Source organism: Aquila chrysaetos, chromosome 11 (genome assembly GCF_900496995.4).
Source record: "Aquila chrysaetos chrysaetos chromosome 11, bAquChr1.4, whole genome shotgun sequence".
In the NCBI taxonomy this organism is placed as follows: Eukaryota; Metazoa; Chordata; class Aves; order Accipitriformes; family Accipitridae; genus Aquila; species Aquila chrysaetos.
In genome coordinates this window covers 31,179,783-31,200,432 of record NC_044014.1, presented here as the reverse complement: position 1 = coordinate 31,200,432, position 20,650 = coordinate 31,179,783, and the positions used below count along the sequence as shown (strand labels likewise).

At 46.1% G+C, this 20,650-nt stretch overlaps 1 protein-coding gene across 5 annotated transcripts; it reads left to right on the top strand.

Moving 5' to 3' along the window:
* The first annotated feature begins 4,642 nt into the window (after positions 1 to 4,642).
* On the top strand, positions 4,643 to 17,619 carry NCOA4 (nuclear receptor coactivator 4). 5 transcript variants are annotated; one of them, XM_030031184.2, is made up of 10 exons: positions 4,643 to 4,726; positions 10,837 to 10,990; positions 11,444 to 11,584; positions 11,705 to 11,793; positions 11,980 to 12,088; positions 12,668 to 12,739; positions 13,420 to 13,566; positions 13,792 to 14,802; positions 15,158 to 15,247; positions 15,827 to 17,619. In XM_030031184.2, exons 2-10 carry the CDS (start codon positions 10,850 to 10,852, stop codon positions 15,830 to 15,832), a joined length of 1,806 nt encoding a protein of 601 aa, XP_029887044.1. In that variant the 5' UTR covers positions 4,643 to 4,726; positions 10,837 to 10,849; the 3' UTR covers positions 15,833 to 17,619. The 5 variants fall into 5 exon arrangements, with proteins under 5 accessions (XP_029887044.1, XP_040983358.1, XP_029887045.1 ...); XM_041127424.1 differs by lacking the exon at positions 4,643 to 4,726 and adding an exon at positions 4,799 to 4,879; XM_030031185.2 differs by lacking the exon at positions 4,643 to 4,726 and adding an exon at positions 5,123 to 5,242.
* Positions 17,620 to 20,650: the final 3,031 nt, after the last annotated feature.

Genomic DNA, 20,650 nt, shown 5'->3' with positions numbered 1-20,650 from the left:
TATTATTACTGTTGTCATTTTGTTAGTGTTATCATTATCATTATTAGTTTCTTCCTTTCTGTTCTATTAAACCATTCTTATCTCAACCCACGAGTTTTACTTCTGTTCCCAGTTTTCTCCCCCATCCCACCGGGTGGGGGGGGAGTGAGTGAGCGGCTGTGTGGTGCTTAGTTGCTGGCTGAGGTTAAACCACGACAGAGTCCTAATGCCTTCATTGCATACATGATGTAGTAGTACATAAATAAAGGTATTTCCCTCTACAATTGCTAGTAACCCCTATTGCACAGGAGAAACAATTTGTGTTATCACAAGTTAATGTGCTCCTTTTCTCTGTCCCTCTACTCGGGGATGACACTTCTTTGGTTAAAACTTCGGTTCTTATTTTTTACATTGATATGTTTGGACCACAACAAGTAAAGAGATTTGTTCCCCTCTGTGGCGGGACCCTTATTCACAAATGCTGGGTTCTCACTGCAGCCCATTGCTTCCAGAAGTAAGTTCTGCCTTTGGTTAGACTTCCTGAAGAAGCTACAGAAAACCCTTCCGGGAACCTCTTTAAATGAAAGATGCATGTGGAGTTAGGTGTAGTCTGTACTTCTGTTTCGTGTGAAGGGGGATAGACTATTTGTGGGATAGATGAATAGACAGTAGTTAAAAACAGTTTGCAGAAATGAGAAAACCTTAAACTAGAGGAAGGAAAAAAGGCCAAGTATGGGGTGCAGGAAAAGATTGTTAAAACATCTGCTTACAGTCTATATATGAAACCCTTTGTGTGGGAGTTCAAAAATATTTAGTTTATTTCTGGCATTGAGGTAGCTCGACACAAAAGTAAAGATTCAAGTTGAGTAAATACAGCACAGAGAGCTTTGAAAATCCCCTGCAGGGAAGTAAAGCCTTGGACTTCAGCACAACTGACTGCTGCCCCGCGCGGCTCCGTGGACGGGTTGGTGGCTGCGAGGTTGGCCTCTGGCCACGGGCAGGACAAGTTCTGGGGGAAGGCTGGGGATGGATCTGGCACACAGCTGTGGGACTGAGTGCCAGGTCACGGCCTGCCTGGAAGGGGACCAAGGACAGACGTCAGAGACGATATGCGGGAGGGAGGGCTGTGCACCCGGGCTGGCAGGGCCAAAGAGAAAACAGCCCGCTTCCAGCGGCAGAGCATGAAGCAACTGCTGATTCCCCCAGGAGCTGCATGAATTTCCCTGATGCCTACAAGGACGACTCTTCTATAATTTCATACTCTGCTTTGGGACCATTGCTGTCTCTGAGAGGAGCTGCTGTCAGCTTGTTAGTCTGCCTTGGCATCTGGCTTCACCTCCAGCTGCGCCGTACTTGCTGCGCCGCTGTCAGTGTGCTGCACTTCTTTATTTCCCTTTTAAAAGGCAGCGATGTGCTTGCTGCTTAACTGTGTGTTAGAGTTGCTGTCCTGGTTTTGGCTGTGGTAGAGTTAATTTTCTTTCTAGTAGCTGGTATAGTGTTATGTCTTGGATTTAGTATGAGAATACTTGGATTTAGTATGAAATTTAGTAGGATAGCACACTGATGTTTTCAGTTGTTGCAAGCGGTGTTTATACTAAGTCAAGCATTTTTTTTCAGGTTCTCATGCCCAGCCAGCAAGAAGGCTGGAGGGGCACAAGAAGTCAGGAGGGGACACAGCCAGGGCAGCTGACCCAACCTGGCCAAAGGGGTATTCCAGACCATGTGATGTCATGCCCAATATATAAACTGGGGGGAGTTGGGCTGGGGGGGGGGGCGGATCGCTGCTCGGGAACTAACTGGGCATCGGTTGGCAAGTGGTGAGCAATTGCATTGTGCATCACTTGTTTTGTACATTCTAATTCTTTTATTATTGTCATTTTATTATCATCATCATTATTATTATTTTCTTCCTTTGTGTCCTATTAAACTGTTCTTATCTCAACCCACGAGTTTTACTTTTTTTCCCCCTAATTCTCTGCCCCATCTCACTGGGTGGGGGGGAAGTGAGCGAGCGGCTGTGTGAGTGAGTGAGCCAGTTGCTGGCTGGGGTTAAACCACAACAGTTGCAGAACAGGGAAATTACATTATGGGGCGTTAAACATAGAAGTTACCGCAACTGATTCTCTTCAACTAAATTATTGCGGTTATTGAAAGAGGAATGGTCTAAACAGGAACCAGAAACATTCTTTAAGAACATGTGCATAAACCCCATAAAACTTGCTACAAAATCATTGCAGCACAGAACATTCCTCAAGTTCTTTGTGTTTTGGGTTGTGCAGAGTAGTACAGTTTGGCAGGACAATACCTGAGAACTGCAGGAAAAACTTCCACTTCTCTACTGAGGCTCCTGTTTCAAGGGGCTGTGGAGGGATGAATCCCACCCTGCCATTTATTCTCATGCTGCAGCTGAGCAAGGAAGAACGTCTTTGAGTGTACAAAGAGGGTCATTAAGCACTGTTGCCGAATCAAGGCAAAGCTAAGTGGTGGCTTGTCAGGAAGGATGAGCTTTAAGCTGCAGGACTACATGCGTGATTCCCATTCGGCAAGCAATAGTATTGAATTTTGCGTACAGGAGCACATTACGTGGTGTCAAACACTTCCCAAGGGAAAAGTTGCATGCATTTATCTGGATTAACTATTCTTGATGTGTACGTAGATCCCTTTTATGCATCCAACATGCTTCTCTTTGTACTCTGGTGGGAGGCTTGTTGTCAATACTAATACACAGTTTTATCCAGCACTGAGGAGCAACACGGTACATAAGTCTCCATCTTTGCTACTGTTTGAACGTGAGGAGATCATCTTGTTTATTTTTCCATAAAATCACATGTCTACCCAACCTTTTGTCCCTATTTTAGCAGACTACCAATTTGTCCTTTGCTTAGGCTAATGCCATTTTAAATTTCATTTTTTGATCCTCTATTTAGGTTTGTGTAAAAAGGCACATCTGGTGTGGCTAAGGGTAGGGCAGCGGGAGGAGCGGTGTGTACTGCCATCACTGGTGGGAGGAAAGAGCCCATTACAAATATGCGTAGGGTTCCTTACTCTGAAATTCCTTTAGGGGTGAGGTGGAAGATGTATCCAACAGGCAAAACCTCCTAGGAAAGGACAACCTTAGCCGCAATGAATCCACACAGAGCTTACCGTGTGAAGCAAATCTACCAGCATGAGCGGTTCCACGAAAACCGCTCAAACCATCTGGATTATGATACTGCCTTGGTCAAGCCTGTGGAAGACATAACAGCAAATGGCTTTGTCCGCTATGCCTGCCTGCCCAAGAGAGGCTGCTCTCTTTACCTGTGACAGTCCTGCTGGGTAACTGGATAGGGGGACACAACAAATAGATGAGCGCTGCTGGTTTTCAAGGTCAGACAGGGTTGGTCCTATTTTTTTTTCTTAAATCCAAATACACAGAGAAGGATTATATAACACATTCTGCATCTCCTACGTGTTTAGACGAGGAAGCCAAATACCTGAAATGCAGGTTCGAGGGTAACAGCACATCTGGGATTAGGTGACTGACTGCTACTTTCTCGTAAGTCAGGGTTGAATTATTTGCACTCTGGCGGCAGCCATGAGCCCTAACCACAAGTATGATCCTATTCAAAAGAACAGCTCCTTGGTCTGTGCCCAGAGGAGCTCCTGTGCATAGGAAATGGTGACTCAGCTACCACATGTATGCAGAGCTGTACAGCTACTTCGGTTTCCATTTGAAGCCCCTTTTCTCTGTTAATGTGTGTTTTAAGTACTGTGCAAACACCTATAAAAGGCAGCGCTCCACAAGCATGCGTTCTCAGAGGTGGTGGCTGGGTGGTCCCAGGAAGGCTGGGATCTCCTTGCCTTGAATAGGTAAAAGCATGGGCAGCAGCAGCGCAGCCTGCTCTCGCTACCCTCCAGAATAGTAACTGGATCCTTTTCCCAGCTGAAAACCGTGACGGCAGACATTAGGAAGCGTTCTGCTGTGCTTCACGCTTGGGGAAACACAAAACCAAAGCAAAGCGCTATGTAAAGCCAAACCAAGCGATGCACGCAGGGAATTTTCCAGCGGGGACAGAAAGAGACCAAAACTGGTGGCTTGCCACATCTGCTGACACGTTCCATACTTCATCCTTCTCCTCTGCTTTGCTTTGTCGCAGGCGGGGAGGGCGGCCCAGTGCTGCCGGAGGTTTTGGAGCCGGCCGGGCTGTCGGCGGCGACCTCAACGCGTGCCACCCGGAGACCTTCTGCGGCCGTGCGGGTCGGCAGCCCGTGGGCCGTGCGGGGCCGAGGGGGCCGGGCAGCCGTCCCGCCGAGCAGCTCTCCCGCCGTGACAGAGAACACGGGAGAGGGGAGGGGGTGCCAGAGATCACGAGCTGCAAGGCCCCGTCCCGGGGGGGGGAGGCTCTGGTGGGGCTGGCTGCGTGCGGGCCACCGGGACGGAGGCCTCGGCAGCGGCTGCCGGCGGGGATTCGCTGCGCCGGCTTTGTTGTGGTTCACGGTTTTTTGGTTGGTTTGTGGAGCGGCGTCCCCCCCCCGCCCCGTCCCGTCCCTCCTGCCGTGCCGCCGGGTCTCGCCGCCCTCCGAGCCCGCGGGGGCCGCCCGCGGCGCACCCCGCTCCGCCGCCCGGCTCCCGAGCCGCCGCACGCTCCGCCGAGCCGCCAGGGGGCGGGCGGGGCGGCGGCGCGGGGCGGGGGCGGCGCTCTCGCGAGAGCTGCCGTTGATCGCCGGGCGGCTGCGGCGGCGCTGGGCTGAGGGGAGCCGGGGCTGAGTAAGCGCGACCTCACCGGGGACCGCCGGGCGCCGCGGCCGCGGCGGGGGACGGGGACGGACGGACGGGGGGGACGGGGCCGGGGTCGGGGTCCGCCGCGGGCCGAGCTGGCGGCGGTTGCGCGCCGTGGGGACGGACACGCGTTACCTTGCGGTGTGCGAGGGGGGGAGGAGGAGGAGGTGGTGTCGTTACTTCGTGTGAGGGTTTTCCCTCAGCAGCGCCGGCGTCGCCGCCTGCTCGAGGCCGATTTGTGAGAAACGCGCGCCCGCGTTACCGAGGAGGGGGTGGCTGCACCCCCGCGCGTGGTGGCGCGGCGAGGCCGCGTTTCCGCGCGGGGAGCGCGGGCGGGCGCGCAAAGCCGGCGGAGCGCTGCTGGGCCCGGCCCGCTCGGGCTGCAGCCGCCGCTGCCCGCTGGGAGGTGAGCTGTCCTGCGGTCCGGCCTTTGCACGCGACCCAGCAGGAGGCAGCTGGAAGTCGCTCGGGCGGGCCCGGCTTGGGTCGGTCGTGACCGGGCAGGTCAGTCAGGGAATTAATTAAAATTGTGCGGTGGAGGGCTAACGTTGATCGAATACGAAGACGCGGGGTTTTTTAACTGATCTCGCTTTCTTTTTATGCCCGTGAGAAGTTAAGCTGCTAGCACGCCTAAAGTCATCTCCCTCCTTAACTGAAAAGTCAAAATCTTTTGTCAACAGCTGCGCTTTCAAAGGTTGCATAAGCAATAACAGTCTGGCTTAAAAACAATCAGGAGCTGTCGTGCACCGTGTTTACTGAAAGTTTGGAGAATGTATGTTGTTAGGTAATTGGTAAGTGGTTCGAGCCAGAGCTTTCAGGGACTTTGTTAGGCATTCTTTCAGTTTTAAACTCGGTATTTGTGGCTGGGATTAATGGGAAAAGCTGACAGAGGAACAAGGTCGTCTTCCGCTGGGGTTTTAGGTAAGGAATGCAGTCACGGGAGGGGAAAAAACCGACAGTCATGTAAAAAATACCATTCGTAATGCTGCGAGTGCATAAGGTTGTATCGATGGATATACAAAGAGTATGGCAATGCTATCTTTGGGGCCATACACTTCAAACAGAGCAAGGGGTTTGTCAGTTGTTTTCCAAAGGGTTTTAAATGCAAAAGTCTGAAAGATAGTTGTATTGTAGTGTAAAATCTGTGTTAAGATAACAGTGTGTCTTTTCCACTCTGGGATATCTGCTTTGGCATTGCATGTAATTATGGCATAGTGATTTCAGGCCTTCCGATATTTTTTGATTTTAGTTTTGGTCCTGCTGTGCTGTACGTAAATATATTCACAATTGGTGGAATAAAATGATGATTAGACTTCTTGTCTCAGCTGCACTGGTGACTTGTGACTCTTCAGAACCCAGCTCTTGTGAAAATGTCTCAGTACACGTGCTTTGTGCACTGACCAGCCTCTTCCAGGGCTAAAATAGGCTGAAAAGGCAGTTGTGTGTGTTCAGGTCTGTGGCACAGATCCAATACGGTGCAGGCAGACGAAAACTACCTGAATTTTAGAAAATATATTACCTGAACTTTTTTTATTATCAATCCTTAAGGGGTTAATTTCATTGTCTCTCTTACTCAGAACTGTTAGAGGTCATTTTTTCTGGATGTGGCTTGTGACTTACAAAATACAGTGGTACATACTTGTTTTGGAGTAAAATAATCCCCCCAGCAGAAGCTCCACATAGATACTGGCTCGTGATTTTAATGCTGTACTGTATAAAATGCTTGTTATGTTTGGATGATAAATGGAAATTTCTGAGATTCGGCTTGCATACTTACAGTACTTTGCTCCCTGACCACAGCTCCCACGAACCTAATTTGGGACAGTTACTTAAGAGGAACTACTGTTTTTTGGTGTGGCAAAATGGAAATGAAGAGGGATTTCAGTTCAAACAAGCCAGCTGGTTTAAAACCACATGAAGTCAGGTCGGAGAGACCTTTGGAACAGCCTGCCTCGTCCTGCCAACTGAAAGAAATCATTCCACATCTATAAACAGAGTCTTTTTGACATGATTTTTTTGTTCCCTTCAGAAGCTTTTCCCCAGCTAAGGCTCTGCAGGGCCATCTTTTTGAGGTTATTCAACACCCATTTGAAATGGAAAACAATGATCTTCAGAAGTGGCAGCAGGGATGGTTGTGCTGAAAGTGAAAAGCTGGTAAAACCAGTTTTCTGCTGGCCTGTTAGCAAACTGCATAGCGAGGAAGGGCTGTTCCCTCCTCCTCTGCTCCCCAGCCACGTGATATTTAATTAAAATCTAAAAAAATGATTTTTGTCCAGCAGTTTCTGATCTACAAATCAAAGCGAAGGAAGACAAATACGGGGAGTAACACCTCAGGGGTGGAGGGCAGGCAGCCTGTCTGAAGACTGGAGATGGTTCAGGGCACCAGGAGAAGTAGTAGCGTGACCAGGAGTTTGGGCTGCTGGGTCTTTGCAGTGACAACTCTCCAGTGTGGCTTTTGGGTGTTAATAGAAACGGCGATTAGGAACAATAATATTATCTTCCTGCCTCATTTGGGCAGTTCTTTTGGTTTCACAGCTCTAACATTGTTGCTGATTGCACGCAGACAGGTACACGTGCTTTCCTCATCTGCGCCTGAGATGGTGGAAGCAAGAGTAGGCGTGATAAAAATTGCGCGTGCAGGTGTCATTTCGGCCCCTGCAGGAGTTAAGTGCGGTTTGTTACCAGAAGGATTTCTGGGACTTCAGGGGTGCAGCGCTGGCCTGGGGAGCCTCTCGGTGGTGGGGTTTGCGTGCGGCCAGGGCCGGAGGGTTCCCCGCGGCCGCCGTGTAGGCTCGCGGCCCTTTTTGCCCTAGTCGCTGCAGAAGGCGGCCGTGCCGAATGCCTTGGCCTCGGGCGCGCTCTCTTGCGTTTGTTCGCTGAAAAGGGCGGACTGCCACGCTTCTGAAGTTGCAAGCGATAGCGGTTTTGTCGCAAAGCGTTCCGGTTTTGCGGTTTAAACTGCCGGAGGGATGCTCGGAGGCACTTGGTGTTTTCGGTGAGAGGGCGGGGGAGGGGAGCGGAGCGGAGCACGGCTGGGGCTCCGCCGCCGCCGCCGCCTCGCCGGGCACGGGCAAAATGGCTGTTCCTCGGCCCGGTCCCCGCCCTGCAGAAAGGCTGGCGGCCCCGGCCCGCGCGGGGCCCCGGCCCGGCCCTCCCGCGCCCCGGCGGCGGTTGCGGGGGCGCGCGGGCTGGCCGCCCCGATAAGGCGCGGGGGGCGGCGGGGCGGGGCGGGGCGGCGGGCGCGCGCCCTCCCTCTCCCTCCGCCGGCCGCGCTGCAGGGAGCCGGGCGGCCGCCCGCTGCGCTCCCCCCCCCCCCGCCGTCATCTGGGTCGGGTCGGGTCCGGTCCGCGCCAGCCAGCGAGCCGCCGCTTGGAGCGGGATTTGCGGCGGGACCGAGAACAGTTGCGCGTGGCTGGTTAAAAGCGTTTTGGAGCCCGTGCTTACTCTGCAGAATAGGAGGTTGAAAATGGAAACGGCTTTATAAGCAGGACGCTGCTGAGTTGCTTCCTTCGCTCGGAAAGTAAGTGCAAGTTCAGCCGATGTGCGTGTGCGTGCATCCCGTGAGGCAGTATAGCCACGGTGGGATACCTCCGTGGGGTTGGAAACAGTTCGATGACATGGAAAGTGCCAAAAATGGTGACTCTGTACTGCAACCATGTATCCTGTTGCAGAAGTAATTGTATTTTCCTACTGTTGAGCCGAAGTGTATCGTCTCGGGTATTTCAGAGCACCGGACCTGAAAAGGTCTTAACCTCCTAGTGCTGTTTGGTGGTAATTGGGAAGCAAGGAAATAGGTAGTTAACCCCACTTGTTTTTGTTAGAGGCTTGCAGAAATTGAAAAGAAGGATGGATGGACTCTCATCCTCAACAGTAATGGTAGTTTTGTTGATTAATTTTTAACAAAGCATAAGAACAGCCGTTTTACAAGACCTGGCTGGCTGGAGGAAAGCTGCATTCATTATCTCTGTATACATTTTGGAGAGAGACTCTTGCAATCAAATGCAAAACCAGAAAAGCAACAAATGGAAGTATTTTCAGAGATCATTAGAGGAGCATGTGTAAGTTTCTCAAATTTGACTGTGCCAGTATGAAGTTGCTAATGCAAAATGTGAAAAAGTAGGATTTTTTCAGGCATTGAGCCCAATTCCCTAGTGGCATAAACTCAGAAAACACATAAATGGTAATGCAGCATACTTTGGACTTGGCATTTGTAGATACACAGCTTAACATAATTTTCACAAAACTCTTAAGTACATTATCTACTGTGCGAGCAAACATCGCAGTTACATTTAGCCTTTCAGGCTTTGACTTGATTATGTAAGAGTATGATGAATGAAATAATAAAGAACAAAACAATTTTTTTGTTTACTTTTGAGTATATGGTAGCTTTTAATATACCTATTACATCCTTGTTTTCTTGTCTGGGTGTATCTCCATCTGCCTTTGCTTTAATAGTTTTAGATTACATCTGAGAGCTAGGGCTCCCACTTACGTTTTCCTGTAGGTTGTACGTGAGAGAGTTGACAAGCAAGGTAAAATCTAAGCGGTGTTGTGAAGAGAAATCTTACCTTTTATTGAACATCACTAGCATGGTAAAGATCATGAAACCTTACAGAACTGAACCTGTGGATGAATTAGAGTATGCAAATACAAGGACAAACCTGGCATTAATAGTACAGAAGGGAGAATGACATACGTTGGACTTTTGCACCCTGTCTAATTTGGTGTAAAATTAACATAGGCTTAAAAAATAAATTCAAGTTCACTTCTCTTGTAGTTGTGCTCTGCGATTCCTAGAAGATGAGATGTTATGGTGAGAATGGGATTCAGTTGCATGCAGGGACTTGGGGTGCCTTCTGTGCCTGCTCTGTGGCTGGGGGCACCCAGGGGACGGGAGGCCCGTGGTGTGGAGGGAATCAAGGGAGATGGAATCTCTGCCGCAGCCTCACAGCAAACCTGGCTTTTTCTGTCAGCTTCCACTTGTGAACCACTCCTAGCCCTCTGCTCTCTGAAATACACAACTTAGATATATCTGGTGCGTCTTGGCTGTAGAGGGATTTTTGGGTTGTAGTTTATATGGTCCTGGGGCTTGGAAATTGCAGACTAAATAGTTGCTCAGTAACAGAAGCTCTGTGGTCGTCCTGTCATATTCAAAATACTCTTTTCAGTTTCCCTCTATGAAATACTTAGATTGGCACATTTGTATGCTTTAATTAATTCTGCTGGGAACTTCCACAGTTGTCATTGCTGAAGACTTGTTTTAAATGTCTACTATGAATCTTTAGTTAGTGCTTCAGGAACCCCATGAAACTAGGAGAATTGAAACTCTTCAGTAACAAAATACCCACTGTTTAGAAAAAATGCTTATATTGATGCTTCTCATTTTTACTAAAAATCCATATTTAGTTTTTTTCCCATACTTGCAGAATCCATACCAGTGTAACTTCTGTAGAAATTTTGTATCTGAGCCCCTTTTACTTGAGGATATGCTGAAGCTGAGTAAGTTACCATGGCTGTGACCATGACAAATATAATGGGCAGCTGCTATAAGTTTCAGCTTTTGCAGCTTAGTAAAGAGTGATCTGTGTATCAACACTTGGTTTTTCAGTTGATCAAACTGTATTAGAATTTTCTCATTTATGGGAGCCAGTTCATTTGCCTGCAGCTGAAAAAAGGGTGACTGAAACATTTCCTGCACCTCGTCGGGCCATTCTCCTCCAGCTCCGGCAGAGCTGCTGAACTTTGCCTGAATCAGCCCTCAGCTGCTGGAGTTTGCTGGCTAGACATAAGTGCCAGAGGAAGGGGAATGGCAGGGGAGGATTGCCTAAGCTCCTGCGGTTGAAGCTGTTGTCAAATACCTGTTGTTTTTCCTGTGATTGTGCAAATCCTGTGGGCTGAGGTGTTGGAGAGACCATTGTCGCTCCTGCAGAAAGCTTTATCTATGTTTAGAAAACTTGCATCGGTGTAGGGTCTTAGGGTTTTTTTTTTTGTTCACCTTTATAGCGAAGTAGAACAGATGGTTCTTCATGTGATGCCCTTCCTCTTCTGTTGAAGAGGAATAGAAACTATTAAGAAGGTTTTTTTTCATTGTGTTTTAGGAACACTTCAAGAATGAGTCCACCACAAGACAGGAGTAGAAATTCCTGCAGCAGTGAGCCTCTGGCAAAGTGCCTTCAAGCAAAGAAGGACTTGGAAACAGCTATATCTGGAATTGTCAAAGCTGAACAACAGATTAAAGAGAACTGGCGGGAGGTAATTTTAACCCCTTTTTAGAAAATGTTTTAATAAGTAACATGACTTTAATGACAGTTTTTATTATTCCAGAGTGCTTTCTATTATGATGATGGTCTGAAGTTTTCCTAGAGACTTGCAAGCATCTTGCTGTGTAATTTGGTGGTGCTCTTGATAAAGGTATTCCTGTATTACTAGCTTAGGCATGCAGAATTTCCTAAAGCTGTTGGTTGAAACATCAGAATAGAGAGATACTGCAAATAACATTGTTCTTTGATATTTCTTTAAAGGTAGCCTTGGAACTTTTACCAACTTGAGTCATGTGGTGCTGTTGGTGACTGTGGTTAGTTTTTGAGAAATAACTTGCTCCAAAAATATCACTTATCTGTGATAAACATTATTTTGTAATCAGCGCAGCATGTTTGTTCATACTGTTTGACAGATGTTCTAAAAATGGTACATGTTACCTTACAGGTAAAAGCGAAGATTCACAGCCACATAAGCCGCCACCTGGAATGCCTGCGCAGTCGTGAAGTTTGGCTGTTTGAGCAGGTAGATCTCATTCAGCAGCTGAAAGAGGAGGCGTTGCAGCAGCAGGCGCAGCAGCTCTACTGGGTGAGATTTGGTTCTAAATTGTTGCACTGGCATTTTTAAGTAAACTTTGTCCTTGCAAGTATTTTCTCAATTTTAATCTTAGATGCCAAAACAATAACATGTGTTTTGTCTTCCATGCAGTATTTGGGACAATTCAATTGCCTTATTCATCAGCTGGAACGCTCCTATAGTAACGAACTAGCAAACCAGATTTCAGTTTGCCTGGAGAGGTAAATATATTTTATGATGCAAGCTAACACAATTGGTATTTATTTTGTCTTACAAATTTAATCTGATTTTTGTGAAGCCTTTTGGAAGCCTTTTTGTGAAATAACGGACTGATTCCCAAAACATGACAGATGAAGATGATGGTCTTTTTTTTTTTTTTTTCTGTAACTATTGTCTTGCTCCTTCAGACTGGAAAGTCTTACTCTTAAACCAGAGGAGTCTTCCATCCTGAATTTTGAGGCTGACACATCTTACCTTCGCCAGGCTATTACCTCCTTTGGTTCCATTAAAACGATGGTAAGCACCAAGACTTTTCTGGGTTGGAATACTTGAAAAAAAAAGATTTTTTTTGAGGCAGTAGTGTGATACATAGCTTGAATGGATCTTGTGTACGAGTCATGTAGTTCTAGCTGTATAATATATCCACAGTGGTTTATTAATTATTGCATGTAGTTCTGATTTTGACTGAGCTTAGATCTAGTTCTGTATGTGTTATTTGAATATATTTTGGCAGAGACTGAGGGAGTGATGATTGTATTCTCACTCTATTCCAGCAACTGAAAAATTAACGTCACAGTTTTCTATAGATATTAATAGTTATACATCATAGGTGGCTTTCTGCGATATAAATATTTTGGGATTCTTACGTAAGCAGCAGATCTCCTGTATTATTGGAGATCATTCTCTTAAAGGAAGTGGACTGAAGGTAGTACTTTTATAGTAAATATTTCTCCATTCAGTTTTTAAATGTTGAGAAAATCGTTAGCCACAAAGAACTGACCAGTTGTAACTGCACTTCTGCTTTATTGTGGAATTCATCCTAGAAACTGGACAAAACTGAGATTTAAATTAACCTTTACTTTTCTTTCCTTACAGCAGACCTCAGAGAGAGAGAATACTTCTCCCTGGTTCCCAGGGCAGAACTGTGCCCTGATGAACTGTGAGCAGGTAAGATTAAGACTTGTATCTATGAATGTTTAATTGTATTAAAGGGAAAAGGAGAACTCAAGCACAGTATGTTACACAAGCTTGAGTAATGACTTCTGTTTGTTTGTTAAGATGTTTGAGTAGCCAGTAACAGCCGCTGTGGTGAGCATTAGTGATCTGATGTTCTAGCTGCTCCAGGAACAGGTGTACAAGAACATAGTATGAAAGTGAATTTGGAGTGTGACTGTCAGTCAGAATTTTTAAATTGAAAGTTCCTTGGTGTTGTCAAGCCAGGACTTGGAACTATCAGATGCCTTTTAATGCAGAAATTTGTGGGAAATCTCATGTTGGGCTCTGCACAGAAACAGCACCAGTGAAGCAGGGTAGCAAATTAGGAATGGGAATTGTGGTCAGAAGGAGGGTTATGGCTGGGTTACACATCCCAGAACTGTGTCTGGTAAAAGTTGTTGCTTCCCTTTCTTGTCATTTTCTCTTTTAAGAACCTGGGATCACAAAACAATCTATCAGTGCAGTGGCTTAAAGTCATAGAGACGAATGAAGATTTACCTTTTCTTAATTAGAAGGGACTGGTTTTTCTTTCGGTTCAGAAATTCTGATGCATGTTGAATGCCTGTTTTGATGTTCACCATAGATTGCCTCAGCAATTGGACTTTCTCATAACCAAGAACATTCTTTCTCAGCAGAAAACATTGTGTGGGACAGTGAGTGCCTCACTTGCTGACTGGTTACTTGGAAGCAGACCTGTGGGTGTTTGCCAGGCTCCGTATGTTCCTAGCACCAATCTTGAAGAATGGGTTACGCAAAAATGTGTGTCAGAGCCCAGCCAGGTAAGCCTTTCATGTGCTAACCTAGTTTTTAATAAAGGGGAAAACACAGTGTCCGATTGCAGGTGGAATATGGTGGGAATTAAACCTTCTGTAATTCTGTTCACTCTGCCTTGTGTTCAACTAATACTTTTGCACTTACTATCAGAATGCTCCAAGCTGTAACTGTGCCTTTACTGAACATTGTCTTTTAATGTTAATAGATGCATTTCAATGTGTCTTTACTAGGATTTAAATTCTTCCAAAGTCTGTTATTTTGAGCAAGCCTGGGGAAATCTGAAAGATTTGGAAAACTGGCTCCTGCAGAATCAACAGCGTGATGTTGCTGGGAAGACAGACTCCCCTGGCCGCAAGGATTCTATCTCTACTTTCAACTCGTCCTTTTCCACTGTTGAAAAGGTGGAGGAATTGGAATCCCTTGGACAAGAAGAGATAGACCTTTCTGACTGGCTGCTTACTCCCAACACAGAAAATGGAAGTACTGCTTCAGATGAGAAATGGAAGTATGAATTTAAACCTTTTAGGGAAGAACTTAATTTGAATGATTGGCTCCTCAAAGCTGAAACATGTACCAGTTGTTGTGGCAGCCAGATCAAAAGTGTGGAAATTGAGAACCTGGGAAATCTGAAGTGCCTGAATGAGCATCTTGATGGAAAGAAATCGCCTACTACATCTGCTGTAAATGCTTGGCTTCTTCAGCATCCCCAGGCCCCATTTAAAGTGGAAGATGTGTGCAAAGCTAATGAGCTGTGTGCCAGCTTTTCAGAATGTGTGTGTGATGAAAACTGTGGAAAAGAGGCTCTGTGTAAATGGCTTCTGAAGAAAGAAGGGAAGGATAAAAATGGAGTTCCAGTCAGCCAGAAAGATGTACTGAACCCTGAGCACGAGAAGACCAAGTCTGCTGCCAATACTTGGCTTAACCCCGCACAGCAGCTCACGGGGCAACTGGCTAGTGCAGAGAAAGCCGATTATTCAGCAGAGATCGCAGAACCCTTGAAAGTATTGCTCGAAAGGCCTCTGACAAGCTGGCTGGCCAAGTCTGAGCACAAAGCAGAAAGTGCAGAAGAAAAAGCGAGTAGGGAAAAAGCAGATAATAGTTTCAAGACTCCTTTCCTAGACCTCTTGGCTCCATTCCACCTCCCCTTGAATGTAAACAGTTGGGTGTTGACTTCAAACAACTTAGAAAATGCTAACCCACCTCCAGCGGAAGATAAATGGCTTCTACGCAAGAAAGCACAAGTGAGCATAAGTTTTTGTTACTGCTGTGTCTCAAGCCAATGTGTCAGGTTTATCGTTTTACTGAATTTAATGCCTGCCTTCTCTTCCAAATTCATAGCTCTTCTGGATAATACTGACTGACAATTTTTTAGGTTTCTTAGCTCTTTTAATGTTTTTAGTGATTATTACTTAGTTACTTGAGTAGATGAGGCCAGCATTTAACACAAAACAAGTTAATACGTTTTACTAAATGAAGAAAGTATTAATCTCAAAGACTCAGAAGTCAGTGTTATTTTTGAACACTTGACAGAATTTGAAGATGCATCAGAATGTATTTATGTTTGGAGATCAGTAATTAAGGTGACTTCTCTTTCAGGACTTCGGCCTTCCTGCAGTTTGTGACCTTTTTGCCTGTATGAAACTCAATGGAGATAAAGAAAAATGGCTGTATCGGACTCCTTTGCAGGTAGGATGCACAGGATGTATCAGAACAGCTGAGCCTAAACAGGACTTGGGGGTACAGAATACAGACGCTGGCAGCTAACTGTTGTCTTCAGAGTTCTCTAAATGTAATGTTTAACAGCATTGTGACTTCCTCCACATATACCTTTCTAACAGCTTGGACTGTACTGCTTTTTCATTATTCCTCTTTTGATCACAAGCCAGGGAGGGAATTACTTACGTTCTTGAGTAAATCACTCTTCAACTGATTGACACTTGGTAAAATCTTGGTAACTTCTATTGTAACTAGAACATGCAATTAACGTCTAAATTTCCAGGCAGCTTCTTTTTTATCTCGGTAAAGTATTTACAGCTGACGTGATGTTTTTCCTTTCTGCCAAGGTAACTGTTTATCATTGTTTTTGAAATTCATGAAAAAAGTCCTTCTTAGCAGGCATACTTCAAACCCTAAAAGGCAAGATACTCAGTTTTAGGAAGTATTTCAGTATGGTTTTTTTTTTCCCCAGGATGTCTTATACATGTTTTTTTCCAAGTGTTGCTTTCTGTTTATCCAAGAGAATAACCCCATTTTAAATTTGTTTAGATGTGAAGAACTGGAAGCATCAGAATCATCCCCTTCCTGCTGATCAATCGCACATCATGCTGAGTGACTGCAGCCAGCTGAATTCTTGTGTTTTGTGTTTGGCCATCTGCTTTTTCTTCTGAAATTGTAACAAAAAGAAAGATTACTCATATAACAGAGTTACGGTGCAGAAGATGCCTTTTCGTTAGGATTAATTCTGAAATGTAAACCCACTGAGCATAAGCAATCCGATACTATAGAGGTGTTAGTAAATTCGTATCTTGTTATGGGACTACGTGAATCTCCTTTAATGGGTTGTCACTTGAAGTATGTTGAAGCCAGTGCAAGTATAAAGCAAAATCTCTCTGGTGCTGTAAAAGGTCCACCTTTGGCAGTGACTTCAGAAGTGTTGCCATTCCTTTTAGCTGCTACAACTTTGCCGTGAGTTGGGTTCCCGCTTACTGGGATTGCAAGATAACTTAGGCTGTATTTGGAAGCAATTTCTTTTATTGAGCAGTTGCTAACTTGTATTGGTGTGTCTCCCAGCTGAGTATGTGTAGGCCAGATTTTGAAGAAGACATGAATTTATGGGACCTGACACGTGACAGGAGAATTGGTAGCTTGGTTTTGAATGAAAACTTTGCTTCCAAATTTTTAAGCCATTCAGAGAACGGGGTGGGGTGTTAATTTTCGTGCATCAGTAGATCAGATCATACTGCATTTAATAACTATTTGAATTTCACTGAAAAAGCTGTAAGATTAAATTCGTACATTTCTGCTAGTTTTAGATAATTCATAATGAACTTTTATTGACTAAACCACTGGAAAGCAAGCATCTTAGCCACATAATATTGGAAGGTAATATTTGGGGAATTTGATGCCTTCTCATCAGGTTGATGTCATGCTCCTTGATTGGGAAACACTAACTTGGCAATCTGCCTGGCTCCCACTGATCCATTTTAAAGATATTTAATCTGTGGGTTTCCATGTTGTTATGCATATGGAAGTGGGGTCAAGTAACTCTGATCCCTGTAGCTGTGGACGTAATATGAGCAATGCCTCTTCAGGTATTCAGCATTTTGAGCCCATAGGACAGAGTGTGGAGATGTTAGATGGAAATGTGGATCACGCCCGTCAGCTTGCATGAAAAACTGTGAAGTTACATAGTTTCTGGTGCAGCTTCTACTTACTTAACAAATTGCTCTTAATGACTATAACAATAGCCTCCCCTTCTCCCCATCCCTGCAGCCTGTCTGGGAATAAAAGTGATTGCAGTTCTTCACAACCCTGTAGAAAAGAAATTACTAGCAAGATCCAATCTTGGTATCCCTTTTCAGTGTGAACACATTCCCGTCTGGTAGAACCTGTGCATTTGGTTAAAAATAAGTTTTTAGTCTGAGATGGGGACACTGCACGTCTGAAACCAGACCCCAAAAGGGCTTAACATCAGTGGACCACTCGAGTGGTTCGTACTTTCATAGCTGGGGCTTTCTGCTGGAAGCAGAAAGATGTTTTTGAAGTTCACTTTCCCCTTTGAACGTGTCCTTGTTGTGGCATGGGAAGACTGCACTGTGACCAACTCCAATAATAGCCTAATTTGATTAGCAGTTGAACTTAATGAAGGTGATTGACGTGCAGCCCACCTCTTATAATTCCTTGTAGTTGTCATTGTGTGCTACTTTGTCAGTTCATTATGAGCCTCTAAAACTTGGGGGTATGTATTCCTTTACTTACTCAACTGACTTGTTCTCACTAATTGATATTTATGTAAAACATTGATTCGTCTTTTCCATTAAAAAATAATTGCAACCAAAGGGTGTGGTACCTCTCCTTTCCAAGATGATTAACAGAAAATGCTGTGGCACGTTGCCTAGTTAACTTACATTTGGATGTGGCTGCAGCTGCGCTTCCATCCCTGTACTGGATTCACATGTCTGGGTTCTTTATTCCACCGCTGCCGGCAGTTGCGCAGAGCCCCGCTCTCAAAGCCGGGAAGCCCTGGCACCAGGTACACACCTAATGGGTAACTCCTGCCAACTACGGCACTGCAATGTAAGCCCCTGGACACACGGCTGCTATGTCTAAATCACCCAGCCTTCACTCGGGTGCAGTAAGAAACACAGGTTTAGACAAAATGACGCGTTTGTTTCTTACCACTCTTGAATACTTAAGCAGGATTTATGGATTTTAGCGGCCTTCAGTCCTCTTCTACCATGGCTGTAGAACATCTCTGGTCTGGCTGCGCAATTGGAATTTGGTTCCTCTCTGGCTCTTCTGCTCTCCTGGTTTTTGAACATCAGGCTCCCTGCATGTTTTGTTCCTTCTTTGAGGATTTTCCATTCCTCTAAACTCCAGGCTGCATTGTACTGTAACAAATGTTCTCATGAGACAGCATGCAGCTGGGCCTGGCAGCCTTTCAACCACAGTACCTTGAATTTGCTGCGTGGGTGTGCACACACACAGAGTTTTTCCAAACGGACTAGAGGTTCTTTGTTAGAAGCAGCCACATGCAGAACTGAACATGTATCCCGAGTATAGCTTTCAAAGACATGGAAAAAAGTACCGCAGGTCTTCCAAAGACAAGGAAGATAGAGTAGCTGGAGCAGAGAATGCTTTTCTTGGCTTCTCTGGGTAACAGTTGAAGACCTTGTTTTGAGCAATCTGGGATTATTGGGTTGTACTGAGGAGTGGGGTCCTCTCTGAAATGCTTAATTCGATTTCTCTTCCCTCCTGGTGGAGCTGGAGCGATTACCTGCCACTTCTCCCTCAGCTGAGTTTCTGTAACAAACAAATCCTCCTAACTTGCTTCTGTGCAAAATAACCAAAATGCTTTCTGGTCACGTACGCATTGGTGAAAGTCTTTAGCTTTATGGCCAATTTCGGGTGGGAGACTCTTTACAAGCCGAGAGCCTGCCTGGTGAAGGCCAGCCTGTTACATCCCTGCCCCTGAGAGCTGCTGCGGGCAGCAAGGGAAGGTGTGCCAGACTTCGGCCGGCCGAGGAGAGGGGGCAAGGCAGCGCCTGACGGGCAGTGACTCACAGCAGCAGCGCAGGCTGCGGTAGAGGCTAGGTGAGCCAAGAAAGCAAACCGCCATCTCCTCTGTTTGTTAAGACACCCACGGAGCCTGGGGAAGTCCTTTACAAAGGTGTGAGTCGGCCCTACGCAGAGCCTCGTAACAAAGGCACGGGAGGGTGCGAGTGGCAGCAGAGGTGTCCTTCCCTCGTAGGCAGCTACCTGGAGCAGGGCTGCTCGCAGGGTTCCTGGGGCACCAGCCTGCTCCACTCCTCGGACTCGAAGTGGCTGTGGTGCAAGTCTGGCAGCGGCACTCACATGGAGGGGGAAGAGACACCCGAGGGGAACACAAGACCGGTATTAAGGATGCTGTGAAAGTACCAAAAAAGGCCGTAGTACCCTTTGGTGTCCCTGCAGTGCCTCGCATTCAACAGCACAGTTCAATACTCATAGAGTACACAAAGCGCCACTTAAAACATACCAACGTCCTATCTAGAATTTATTAAGCATAGGGGTAACCCTCTGTTAAATCATAAAAGAGGCTTTTCCCCCTCCTTTCTCAGTCCCAGATTAGGTCAGAGGAAACGCAGGCTACGAACACTGCATCCTTTTTCTGCCCTAGCATATGTTTCCCTCCTGTTTTCAGCAGTAGCTTCTGCTTCATGGAGGAAGCTGGAGATTTCCTACCACGTGACTAGTGATTGTTCCAACAAATTCCCCCAACTGTAAGAGAAGTCACCTGCTGACAGGGAGTGGTGAACGGGGTTTGCCTTTCTCTGTTCCAAAGACTATACAAAAGCAGCTTGACAAGATTCAAAAAGCCTTCTTTCATTATACCTGTTGTCTCAGACTCCCTCACTTGCTGCCACACCACAGAAAGCTGTCTCAGGTCTATCAGCAAAACTAGATGCCATGACTGGCATGGCAAGAGGATAAAACACAGCTCTTCCAGATGGCCAAGGTCTCCCATGCTCGCATTCACGTAATACTGCATGGCAGGATTATAACTTGCTTCCCAGATCCCGTTTCCAACTTGATTTTACTTTCTTTTATTCCTACTGAACCCGGATATACTTCTGGTCACAGCTTTAAGTGGCAACTTTATACTGGTTGTTCACTATTAAATTGTGAACATGGGAAGTCTTGACATGGAACATCATAAAGATGTTCTCTGTGTTCCATACTTACAATTCACCTTCCTCACTGCTGCCTCCGTGCTGGTTGTATTTCATAGCGCAAGCTATGGATCACTCCACATACAACTAGGATATGAACTAAAGCTTTTAATAGCCTTGGAAACACAGCTATTTCAGAAAAATGCACTCAGTTCTGCCCCGAGGCAAGCAATTCCAGGAAATTTGAGGGTTTTGCAGACCAGATCACATGCTGTCTCAAGCGTCAGCCTAGCCTGAAGGTTGTGGCAACTTTGAACTTCCAAAAGCTTATTCCTACATTATCTCCAGTGCACCTAAAGGAGGAAAGACAGTTGTTAAGCTTCACAGCTTTCCACTTCAGTTAGGGGCAGAGAGCTCCTGGGTCATATTTCAGTCTGGAAAAAGTCTCTAGAAAACCTAAAAGATACATTGTGAAGTTCCTGACACTTAAAAAGCAACCCTTGCCCACCATCAGCCCCCCAAAGCAGCACTCAATCCTTCATCCAGCATTCTTAAGCGTGCAGGAGTGCAAATCCTGTTAACGGTGACCGAGAAACACGGGTGGGGAGAACTCACGGATGCCAATGGGGAGAGAAAAAGCTTGGGAAGAAAGTGCACGTGTTTTCCCGATGTTCCATGTGACAGCGCTGTGCAACTGGTGCCTATGTCACCTTTCAGC

Bases quoted from the DNA above. Each gene is read 5' to 3' on its own strand.
- NCOA4 (XM_030031184.2), top strand. From the start codon at position 10,850: ATGAGTCCACCACAAGACAGGAGTAGAAATTCCTGCAGCAGTGAGCCT. The intron at 12,740-13,419 runs GTAAGATTAAGA...ATTCTTTCTCAG, and splicing joins CCCTGATGAACTGTGAGCAG to CAGAAAACATTGTGTGGGAC. The intron at 13,567-13,791 runs GTAAGCCTTTCA...TGTCTTTACTAG, and splicing joins GTGTGTCAGAGCCCAGCCAG to GATTTAAATTCTTCCAAAGT.